We start from the raw sequence: 11,739 nt of genomic DNA on the forward strand, positions 1-11,739 counted from the left end.
GCTAGGTCGACAAGAATTCTTTCATCAGCCTAGCTAATGTCTCTCGGGAGGCAGATTACCTACACCGATGGGAGAATCCCTCCTGTCAGTGTACAGTGTCTACACTGGGGTGGGCAAACTTTTTGGCCCGAGGGCCACATCTAGGTATGGAAATTGTATGGCGGGCCATGAATGCTCACTAAATTGTGGGTTGTGGTGCAGGAGGGGATGAGGGTTCAGGCTGGGGGTGTGGTTTCTGGGTGGGGCCACAAATGAGGAGTTCATGGTGTGGGAGGGGGATCCGGGCTGGGTCAGAGGGGAGGATGAGGGCTCCTGCTGGGGGTACTGGCTCTGGGGTGGGGCTGGGGCTGGGGATGAAAGAGGGTGCTGTGGGCTGGGACTGAGGGGTTCAGCTGTTAGGAGGGGGATCAGGGCTGGGACTGAGGGTTGGGGCACGGGAGAGGGTTGGGGCGCAGGCTCCGGGCAGTGCTTACCTCAAGCAGTGGCTTCCCGGAAGCAGTGGCATGTCCCCCATCTGGCTCCAACGCAGAGGCGCAGCCAGGCAGCTCTGCGTGCTGCCCCCATAGCTCCCACTGGCTGCACTTTTTGGCCAATGGGAGCTGTGGGGGTGGTGCTTGGGGTGGGGGCAGCGTGCAGAGCCCCCCCCCGGCCGACCCTACGCAGGCACGGGAGCTGGAGAAGTAACATGCTGCTGCTTCTGGGAGCCGCGCACAGCGGGGCAAGCCCTGGACCTCGCTCCCCAGCAGGAGCTCGAGGGCTGGATGTGGCCCCTGGGCCACAGTTTGCCCACCCCTGGTCTATACTGAAGGGCTAAAATGGCACAGCTGTGTCACTTTAGCATTTTAAGTGTAGACATACCTGAAGTGAGCACGTCCAGAGGACTCTGTTTGGATAAGCCTGCAGGATTTGAGCCTCCAAGGTGAACTGAAATGCACTGTATACCCATTAGGACTAGAGTTCAGGGAAGAGAAATCTATGAACGCCTAAGAGCCAGCAGGAAGCTGCCTTCTTTCTCCTGCGGTGAATGGTAGGAACTTCTCCAAGTCTGGCGGGTGACGGGCAGAGCCCTGAACGCGGCGCTCGGCAGGCCAATGCCGGAGGAGACTCCCGACTCGGAGGGGTAATTACATTTGCCCACACGGGCGCTGAAGGAACTGGATTCTCAAACCGGCTGGGGAAGATATTTTAATGGCAGTTCAGCTCCCCTCAGGGCACAAGGCGCGTTCGGGACCCCACCGTCGAGATCCCCGCAGCCGCCGTCGCCCGCGCGGGGGCACAACCGAAGCCTCGGGCCCAGGCCGGGGCGCGGCGCGGCTTCACTTCGTGCCGAGCAGCAGCGCCATGGCGGAGAGCAGGAGCAGGGCGACCGAGAACTCGGCCAGCCGCTCCCCGCGCCACCTCTGGGCCGCCGCCGCCGCCTCCCGCTGCCGCCGCCGCCGCCGGCGCAGGAGCTGCTGCCGCTCCAGCTGCTCGCCGTAGTGGGCGCGGTAGAAGGCGTCGAAGTCGAAGGGGGGCGCGCGGCGCGGGCCGGGCGCGGGGGCGGGGGCGGGGGCGGGCGCGGGCCGCGCGGCCGAGCTCAGCTCCTCGCGGCTCAGCAGGCCTCGGTCGTACTTGCGGCGCAGGGCCGCGCTGCCCAGCACGGCGTAGGCCTGGTGCAGGGCGGTGAAGCGCGCGGCCGCCTCCTCGCTGCCCGCGTTGCGGTCCGGGTGGCAGCGGAAGCTCCGCTCGTAATAGGCCGCCTTGATCTGCGCCTGCGTGGCGCTGGCCGGCACGCCCAGCAGCTCGTACAGCCCCGCGGGCCGGGCCGGGGCCCCGTCGGCGGCGCCGCGGCGGCCGTGGGGCCGGGCGGGCAGCGCGCGGAGCAGGAGCGCGCGGGGCCAGCCCCGAGCGGCGGGAGCGGGCGCCATGCCAGCGGGCGGGCGGTGCGCGCCTCAGCCCGACTTCCGGGGCCGCCGGGAGCGCGCCCGGCGGCCCCGGCCAATGGCGTGAAGAACGACGCGCGGACGGACGGCTGCCTCGGCCAATGGGAACTGCCGGCGCTCCGGCCTCACAGATTGCGCCGCGGCGCGGGGAGATGATGTCAGAGCGTGAGCATGGCGGGGAGCGGCCGGAGGCCTGAGCATCGCGGGCCCCCGGAGCTGGCGAGTCCCTGCGTCTCGGGGCTTGGGTGGGGCCGGGGCCGGGGCCGGGGCCGGGGCCGGGGCGGGGCGGGGCTCAACTCCGGGGCCCCGGGGAGCGGTTCTGGGCCTGTGGGGGGGCGGGGCGGGGCTCGGCTCTGTGGGGCCCGGCTGAGGGGGGAGGTTCGGGGCGGGGGCGGGGCTCGGGGCTCGGGGGCGCGGCTTGAGCTGCGGGGCGGGGCGGGGGTCTCGGCCCGTGGCGCTTGGCCCTGGAGGGCACTGTGGGGCCCAGCCCCGTTGTTCTCCAGGTTTCACGCTGTTTGTTTTTCTTGCAGTTTTACGATGAGGCCGAGGCCCGGAAATACTCCCAGAAGTAAGGGTGCTTCCCCTGCATGCTTGCTCCCTTGCTGCGCTGCACATGGCCAGTCCCCCGTGAAGGTGGTGACGATGGGTCTTGTCCCATCCCTGTGCTGATGGCTGGAGCATCTGCAGTGGTGTTTCCTATGCGCTCCCAAAAAGTGTCAATGTGCACCAGGAAATGTAATCTGAACTAAATTAAATGGGGAAGGAGCTCGAGCAGGTCTGTGGTGCAGCTGCTCTGCTGACCTTAATGGGTGTGGAGTTGTGTCCTGTGCAGTAGTATCTGCTCCTAGCAAGAGTTCTCCAGTTGTACTGGGGTGTACACAGTTCTCCCCATAGTGAGCATAAGATCTGCCGTTGTGCTCTTAGCTATTAATTCCTGAGGAATTGTAGAGCAAGCAGAGTTGGGTGCCTGACTTCAGTCTTAGTAATTGTGTGGAGAGCCTTTGGGCTCCCAAAGGAATGCAGAAATTCCTACCACAAGGCAGGTTCCCATCTTAGGCCTTTCCTTGGGCTTCCAGATACTCCATTGTCTTCATGAATAACTAAGGTCTGAGCCAGTGGTTACCTTGGCTGTGACTTTATTCTGGGTAGCGAAAGCCACTTACATCTCTCATTACTGCTTTCATGGGAATAAAGGAGGATTCTTTCTCCTCAGCTCTCGAATGATTGAGATCCAGTCGCAGATGTCGGAGCGGGCCGTGGAGCTTTTGGGCTTGCCCGAGGATCGGCCATGTTTCCTTCTGGATGTCGGGTAAGACCCTGCATATGAGCCATATAGAACTGTAAGGATGCTGCTTTCCCCCCTCTTCTCGCTGGCCTTCATGTTGTAGTTAGAGAAGGACAGAGCTCTGAATTGTCAGTGTAAGAGTTTTAGGTTTGTACTACAAATTACAGTGGAGCTCCTCCTGCAGCTTTGTGGAGTTCCAGGAATACCATGATGATGACAACCATGGCTCAAATATCTAGAAAGAACGGGGGTGTCTCGGTACTTAATTTCCACAGTTGCTGCTCAGAGAGAGGAAAGAGAAGATCATTGTCCTGAAAGGGTTTGCAGATATGTCAGTGAAAAGGCTGGATATTGGGATGAATCTGCATTTCTAAGATCTGTTCTTTCGCTTTTAGCTGTGGCTCTGGTTTGAGTGGAGATTACATCTCTGAAGAGGGACATCACTGGGTTGGGATGGACATCAGTTCTGCCATGCTGGGTAAGCAGATTCTCATCCACTGCATGCCCTAGTGGGCAGACAATACATATGTGCAGTGGGAGGGTTAGAAATGTATAAAATGCATCCCTGGGTACTGATCTGAAGACTTATGGCCATCTACCTGGCTTGTCTTTTGTGCTGTGCCAGATGTTGCTGTGGAGAGAGAGGTGGAAGGAGGCCTCATCCTTGCAGACATGGGGCAGGGGATTCCCTTCAGGCCAGGCATGTTTGATGGCTGTGTCAGGTAAGACATTCCTCTTTGCTTTCTTATCTTAGTTCCCAGAGGCTCTACCTAGCAGGAAGACACAACACAAGCCTGGCCCTGTTAGCTAGCCAGACCAGCTTGCATTCCATAGCAGGTTGTTGAAATTTGGACAGGCTTTGAATTATGGATGCTTCTTCCTGTATTTGGGAGCAGCTGCTGGAAAATTACCTTTGACTCTCATAATACTGGACTATGAAAACAGGGGAACTGCTTATCCAAAAACAGAGGAATGGCTGAGAGTCACCAATAACTAAGGCTAGCAGAAGGTGCTGAATACCAGTGCTGAACATGGCATAAAAAACTAGATCATGGGCATGCTGCTCATTTGGGGGGCGGGAATGGGAAGGGTCAGAACCCTTGAGCCACAGACGGGCTCCCACTGACACTAATGGGTGGTTTGGCCAAGTATATAACCTGTTCGCTAGTTAATGCTGCTGTTACATTCAGCGTGTCACAGATCCATAGGATCTGTGCTATACCCCAGCTTTTAAATAGGCTGTTGGAGGAACCCCTTTGGTGTGCCAGATCCCCGAAGGGCCTCACCCTTCCTTCAGCGTAGGCTCACTGCCTCTGACATGCTCCTGGGTCCAGCACTTGTGATTCACACCATGCACTCTGCCCAGTGCGTCAGACTGTGCTGGACTCCTGGTCACACTTTTACACTGTTCAGGGACTACTGCACCTCAGCAGGTATTTGCAGTGACACCAGGCAGCGTTTTCAAAGTGAGTGGGGTTTACTCGTCACCTGGAATGCAGCGTCGGGAGTCCTTAGGTTAGCACAGAGAAATCAAGGTTAGGACATAGTCCGTCTGTCTAGGCCAGAGCAACCCGCCAGCCAAGCTGCTCCAGATTCCATTTCAAGCTCTCAGTCCCTTTATCCCTCCATGGGGATAGCAGTACAGCCTGTCCCAAAAGCTACTTTTTATTTCCTGCCTGGTACTTCTCAGTCCCTTGTTTCTGCAGCTGGCCTCTGCTCAGCTTCCCTGCTGCTGAGGAGTGGGGGAAAAATCTTCCTTCCTCTTGATGGTTGTTTGCTGGGTGTGAATTGTCTGGTCACGGGGGCTTCTAATTGCCTCTTTGGGATTCTCGATTGTTATGGGTTGATTTCAGCAGGTTCCCGCCAGTTCCTTTCAATTCATTGTGCCTAGGCAGCGAGATGAGACACCTCCCCCCGCATGTCTCCTGCTGCCCCAAGAACAGACTTAGCCTTTTAGCCCCCGCTGGATAGCAATGGAAGGTACGGGAGGAAATGGAGGCACATACAGGATCCATAATACTACAGGAAATTGCCACTTCCTCACACAGCATCACTCACAATTATGGACTCTGGTTATTGTCGAATGCCCTTAAGGTGTCATTGCTGGGCTCGAGTGACTCCCGCTATTTCTATAAATCTCTCTCTCTGCACTCCTGTCTTCAGTGGTCTAAGGTTGCACTACATCCACTCAAATCTGGAAGATTTTGTAACCAGTTATGATCCATAAGGACTAGAAACTCTGTTGTAATGAAAGCTTGCATTCTGCAGAATCTAGTTCTGACAGATAAGTACACCAAGGGGGTCAGACTTGCAAGTCAAATATGTGACCTCCTGAGCTAGACAGCATCTCTTTAGAATGGGCTTATACAAAACCTTTGCTCCTAAAAAATAGGAAGCAATGCACTGAAGAAGCAAACGCAGTAGTTGTCTTGAGCTCAGCAGTACATCGCATGCTATCTTGGACTATAGAATAGGTACGAGAGGCACTGGTAGAAGGAGGACGTTAGGGGACTTGAGTCTTCGTTAAAGAATGTGGCTTCGGTTGCCCACATGGGAAGCTTGGTGGCTCAGTGTCCCTTAGGTCACGCATTCTCTTTCAGTATTTCTGCAGTGCAGTGGCTCTGTAATGCTGATAAGAAGACACACAGTCCTCCAAAACGCCTGTATCGATTCTTCTCAACCCTCTATTCTGCCTTGGTAAGTAGTGAGTGACAGATATGGCCCTTTCCTGCAATGAAAAACCTTATTGTATTAAGTGTATTGTGAGTGGGATTGTATGTAACCTCTCTCGAGGGAGATGTGATGTGGGGCCTGGGAGCTCAAGGATTATATTGAAAATATGCCAGACAAGAGTGGATGCTTGGGACAATAAGGGGATTTCCTGGGGAATCCCCAGGAAGAGGTTCATGCAAATTTCCTACCATCACTTATGCAAAACCCCAGCCTTCTGAAGCTATGCTTGGAGGAGTGGATCATTGTCTGCTAATTACCCAGGAAGGCCCAGGTTGAATAAAGAAGCAGCTGAATGGCCCAGTCTCGGTTCTGGTTCTGAATGTGAGACGTTTCTGAACTTGTAACCACAGCGAACCCACCACTGTGAGGGTCTAACTCCAACCAGAGCCCAAGGTTGGAGTTGGGGTGACGTCTGGTAAACTTTTTAGCATGTGTGTAGGTTCTTTTATTGTTTTAATATATTTTCTCTGTAATGCCAGAATAAATGTGCTTGCTTAGAAAGAGCTGCGTGGTAACTTGTAACTCCTGGTATATACTCAGTTCCGAGCCTTTGGAGTAAAAGTAAAGTGCAGACGCTGGCCTGTTTAGGCATCTGGCTTGCTAGGAATATCCCAGTGTAGGCAGTGAACTGTGCAGCCTGGAAAAACCCTGCTGAGGGAGAGAGACGGGGGGTCTCTGCCTGAGAGAGCCAGAAACTTTTGGGTGCCCTTGATGGATCTTGGAGTGGGAAACAGGTGCAGTTATCCTGAAACTGTGAGTTTTCTTGACCCTTTATTCTGTTTTGGGAAGTGGTGCCTTCTCAGCCAGCCAGCCGCTCCTTCCTTCTCCCAGAATGTCAAGGGAGAGGATGTCCTCTTTCAGGTGACATTCCCTAGCAGGCTATTCTGGCTGTAGTGGGTAGTAATGTCCATGCACCATTAACAGGAACTCCCAGTTCAGATCATGCCATGTTAGGCTGGGAGACTGTATGCCAGGGGGAAGCCTGGTCTGGAACAGGGGTTTATAACCACCTTTGTTTCCTGTAGGCCCGAGGATCCCGAGCCGTCCTGCAGTTGTACCCTGAAAACTCAGAACAGGTGACTTTGGCTGATGGGGGGGAAAGGGGATGCAGAGAGGGATGTAGCAGAGAAGCCCTGCTGAAAGCTTGGCTGTGTTTCCAGCGGGGGTTGGGAGCTACCGTGGGTGTGTGAGGATGGGCTGCTTTAAGGGCCTAGCAGAACAGGGTTGAGCATTTGGTTTGCAATATTTCACAGTGATCTGTTCACTGGTACTGGTGAAAAGCCAGAGCCTCGAGGAGCCATGGGTAGGCAGCTAGGCTGAGTGCTATTCGGTGTCATGTAGCACCAGAGCTTTGCAGTGCTTAAAAGTCAACCCACTGACCTTACCCTGAAGACTTACTGTCAGTTAGACTGAGCTAGAGCATGAAGACAACCGATAAGAGCGGGGGTGGGGAAAGGAGAGAAGAGTTAAAATAAATACAACCAAAGAATGGTTTCTGGGGGGATTGCTGCCTGAAGGTTATATTCAGGGGTTGCTTTGAAAGTGGGGGTGATCCCACCATTGGAGAGCCCTAGCCCGGCTAGATCCTGCAGTAAGATGCACTGCTAGCTGCTGGCTAAGCCTCGGGTACTGTGCTGTATATTACTGGCCTGGTGATGGCTGGACAGTTCCTGACAGCGTGTTCTCTCTCTGCCAGCTGGAGCTCATTACTGCGCAGGCCATGAAGGCAGGGTTCACGGGAGGAATGGTGGTGGATTATCCCAACAGCGCCAAAGCCAAGAAGTGAGTTCTGTCTCCTGCTGGGCTGGGGCCACTGAGTATGATCTGAGCTGGGGTGAGGCCATCCTTGTAGCGCGTTACTTTACTGGATTCTATGACATAGTTACGTGTCTCCCCCGTATGGAAATACCGCCCCGTGACAGGCAGGAGTTCCTGTCACAGACCCCGGTACAGATCTGTGAGGTAGATGGCCTGTGGACACCTGGCCTCAAGTGGGCTGCTGGGAGCTGTGTGGGAAGCTCTTGACTAGGTCTCTGGGTGTTCAGAGTTTCAGACTCCAAAGCTCAGGCCCAGAAATCTCATCTTACTCTCTCTCTTTCAGGTTCTTCCTCTGTCTCTTTGTTGGGATGGCTGGTGCGTTACCAAAGGTAATGAGCTGCGGCTCAGAGGCAATGGCGCAGCTGGCAAAGTGGGAGGGAGCAGGAGGCGAAGTGCTCAGAGTCTCCTGCTGAGGGATGCTCTTTTGGTGGGTGGGTTGCTAGGAAGCCTGAACAGGGGGAACCTGGCCAGGGGCTCCAGGGGGCTGTGTGACATCATCCCGCCAGGGGCCGACCTGGGCTTCAGAATCAAACCTTTGGAAAAGGGATCTGCACAGAGGGGCTGGCTGCCATCCCTGGATTGTGCAGCTCCAGTGGCCTTTGTGTCTGAAGTCTGATGCAGCCACCTGTCGTGCCCTGGTCCCTTCCCAGAACTACTATGGGAGAGGGGGCCTAACCCTGTGCCATTAGTCCCAAGATTGCCTTGCTCACTTGCCTAGCCTTGGCTCATCCTGTCCCAGACCTTCCATTGAGCCAGCTCGGGGCTGGCCTGGTTTTGCCTCAAGCACTGGAAGATCAGTTTGCTCCTTCCCTAGCACACGGGCTGTCCCTGAGACTTGCTGACTCAGGCCCCATTCAGTCCTCAGTCTTGCAGAGCCCCCTTCCCCTTCTGTCCGGGGATGGCTGGTGCGGCAGGATGCTGCTCTTTGTGGTACTGAGGCCCATCGCTTTGTGTTTCCAGGCTCTTGGTGCTGCGTGTGCTGATGTAGAGGAGTCTCAGCAGGCCAAGTTCACCAATGAAAGGTACCATGTTCACTAAGCTCCGCCCTGGGAGAGGGAGAGCTTCTGGGGGCCTGGCTAGTGGGGAGGTGGTGTCACTGACACTGGAGTCAGGGAGCTGGTGGGCCAGGACCTTGCGGTGGGATGGCTCTAGCTTTGGGTGCTCAGTTTCAGGATTGCCTTGGCCTTGGCCCTTCCTGACCCAGACATTTCTCGTCAGCCAGTTCAGGGCTGGCACGGTTTAGGCCAGTGTGGAGTAGCAGAAGATTTAGCTACTTTATGGCACGGAAGATGGCCCGAAGGGCTCTGTTCTGCTTGTTTATACCTTAGATCATCCAGCCTGATCTTGGCTGGGAGAATTCTGGGGTGGGGCTGAGTCGTGAGCATTTGGGCATAAAGTGGCGTGGGGCTGTTGGATTTTTAAGATGTCCTTTCTCCAGTGTTCTTGGAGTTCAGTGGGTGGTAACCATTCAGGCAGGCTGGCCCCGAGCTTGTCTGCATGGGGACATTCACTGGCATAAGAATGTCCACATGGGCACTCATACTGGTATAATTGTGCCGGTAAGTTACCTTGTGTAGCCCTAAATTCCCTCCCTTCTCAGCTGTTAGGCTGTCTCTCTTGTGATGCTGGGCTTTCTGGATACCTGGTGCATTTCTCTGCTGTCTGCATGTCTCCTCCCTAGGTGGCAGTGAAGGGCAAAGCTCCCCTTGCAGCCGGTAGGAGAGACTGAGAGCACCAGCCAGAGGATAGTCGTCGTGGTTGCCAGGAACTGTTGGCTGCCATGTTTTCCTACCTCTGACACTGTTCCACTCCTTAACAGTACCCAGCTTACGGCTCCGAATTACTGAGGCTGCATCCTGGCAACTTGCTTAAAAAAGACCCGATTGCAGCTGCCTCCCCTGTAATCTGGGGTTATGTCCCGTGGAGACCTTTGGTTCCAGCATACAATTGGCTGTCAGACTAGAGTCCGCTCCAGTAAAGATGGTGCCCTGCATGCTAGGATGCGCATTCCTCTCTGAGCTGAGATGATGGCTGACTGCTTTCTTGTAGGGTATTCTACCCCCCTGTGATGCTGATAGCCTGCCTGTGTTCCCGCAGAGCACATGGGGAAAGCACTCAGCCAGGCGCTGCCTCTCTTTTCTCTCTTCCCTCTCCTCCCCCCGACTGAGGACTTGTCAGCATTTTTCTTGCCTGCATCTCGTCCTGCTTTGGCCAGTGCTGCTTGCCCATGCCACTGCTCGCTGCCTTAGCTCCCAGCCTCCCCCACACCTGGGCTGTCATTGTCCTGGCTGGCCTAAGAGGGGTTGGGGATAATTGGCCAGTGCTTGCTACCCTGCACTAGGAACTGAATCCCAGACCCCTCCAGACACTGCGGATTGACTGACCCTCCTTGTGTGGACCCCCATCAGCGCCATCATTTCTGTTTCTCTGTAGAACACGGTTCAGAAATGCCAAGGGCAAGTCTGTAAAGAAAAGCCGGGACTGGGTCTTGGAGAAGAAGGAACGCAGACGGCGGCAGGGCAAGTACGTACCATGGTGCCTCCCTTTGCCCGGGTTCCTGGGGATGGGAGGGAGAGAGTAGCGGGCATTGGGCTGTAACCCGGCCGCCTGGGTCTCCCATCCAGACAGTGGCTGCCACCATTGTTTCAGGGCATTATAACAAGGGCATCAATTCGCTTTCAATGTAGCCATTACCTGCCTTTGGGCAGCATGGCCACAGCCCTCTGTCCTGCTGCAAGCGTGTTCTATGCTTCTGCCGACCCTCCTTCTGGCTATCATGAGGGCTCCAGCACTTCCGGCTTTGGGGCCTGATTCGCTTATAGCCCACATCCCTCCCTACTGCATAATCTGTTCTGTGCCTTGTTCTGCAGGGAAGTGAGGGCGGATACGAGATACACTGGCCGAAAGCGGCGGCCTCGCTTCTGATCGCCCTGTGTATTCCAGCTCTATGGTCGCCATGCAACAGCTCCTGTAGAACTTCCCTGCTGCTCTCGTGCCTCCCTGGATGGACCCCCTTGGTCTGAAAGCTGCTTGTACAAAGTGGGTCTGTTTGTGGCCCTTGCAGTGGAAGGCTGGGCCATCTCTGCTGCTATCTAGGATCCCATTTGATGCTTCCAGTCATATTTAATGGGAAGATACCGGTTGGGAACAGACTCACTGCATCTATTTTTGTGTGCCGGGTGCTGACGCTGAGCCAGCCACTTGCAGACCCCCTTTCTTTCACCATCTGTTATCCAAGCCAAACGGAGGGGAGTCAGAAACACTGGTGGGCAGCCTGCACCCGGTACTGGGGCAAAGTGCCCTGGGTGATGGGACCTTTCCTGCTGAGCTTCCAGCCTACTCAGTAAATAGGCCCTTGGTTATGAGTACTGCAGAGCTGTCATCTTTCAAGGGGTGGTTCTGTGCACAGCAAGGGCTGATGGACCTCGCGCTGGTCTCTGCTGCTCCTCCCTGGTTCATGGGTATTTGTGCAGTGCTGTGCCCTCTGCTTCGCTGCTTCAGGGTTACATACTCTGCTCCTGTGGTGTATGCTCAGTGAGCACTGAGAAAACCCACCAATGGACCAGAGTAAGAACTTCTGCAGCACTCATGGGTTGGCAGCTGGAGGTGGGGGCTGCTGTATGCTGTCCACGCGGCAGGGGATGTTCCTCATTTAGCTGAGGGCTTCAGCGGGCCCTTGGAGGAACACTTCTGTTCCTGGCTGCAGCATAGCCAGGGCCGGCCAGCCAGCCAATGGAGGCGCCATCTCTTCATCCCTCCCCTCTGGCGCAACAGAGTGAGGAGCCCACTGCTGGGTTTACGGTTACAAATGTTTATTCTACATAAAAATTCCACCAAATGGGAAGCTTTTTTGCACCTAAAGCTGGGGGTGGCGAGCGAGCTGGGGGCAGTACGGAAGTTGGAGGTAGAAAGGAGGCAACATACAATGTTGTTCTAGCCATTGGAACAGAGCAAGTAAGGTTCAAGATCCACATAGAAAAC

At 55.5% G+C, this 11,739-nt stretch overlaps 2 protein-coding genes across 2 annotated transcripts; one reads left to right on the forward strand and one right to left on the reverse strand.

Annotated features, from left to right (window-relative positions):
• Positions 1–1,167: 1,167 nt before the first annotated feature.
• DNAJC30 (DnaJ heat shock protein family (Hsp40) member C30) lies at positions 1,168–1,952 on the reverse strand. Its single transcript, XM_038376191.2, has one exon. The coding sequence runs from the start codon at positions 1,905–1,907 to the stop codon at positions 1,317–1,319; it is 591 nt and encodes a 196-aa protein (XP_038232119.1). The 5' UTR covers positions 1,908–1,952; the 3' UTR covers positions 1,168–1,316.
• A 13-nt stretch (positions 1,953–1,965) lies between these two features.
• Positions 1,966–11,120, forward strand: BUD23 (BUD23 rRNA methyltransferase and ribosome maturation factor). Its single transcript, XM_038376189.2, has 12 exons — positions 1,966–2,141; positions 2,453–2,490; positions 3,136–3,231; positions 3,603–3,685; positions 3,833–3,929; positions 5,808–5,904; positions 6,966–7,016; positions 7,637–7,722; positions 8,042–8,087; positions 8,719–8,780; positions 10,192–10,281; positions 10,629–11,120. The coding sequence occupies exons 1-12, from the start codon at positions 2,094–2,096 to the stop codon at positions 10,681–10,683; spliced, it is 849 nt and encodes a 282-aa protein (XP_038232117.1). The 5' UTR covers positions 1,966–2,093; the 3' UTR covers positions 10,684–11,120.
• The last annotated feature ends 619 nt before the right edge of the window (positions 11,121–11,739 follow it).

This window comes from Dermochelys coriacea, chromosome 17 (genome assembly GCF_009764565.3).
Source record: "Dermochelys coriacea isolate rDerCor1 chromosome 17, rDerCor1.pri.v4, whole genome shotgun sequence".
NCBI lineage: Eukaryota > Metazoa > Chordata > Testudines > Dermochelyidae > Dermochelys > Dermochelys coriacea.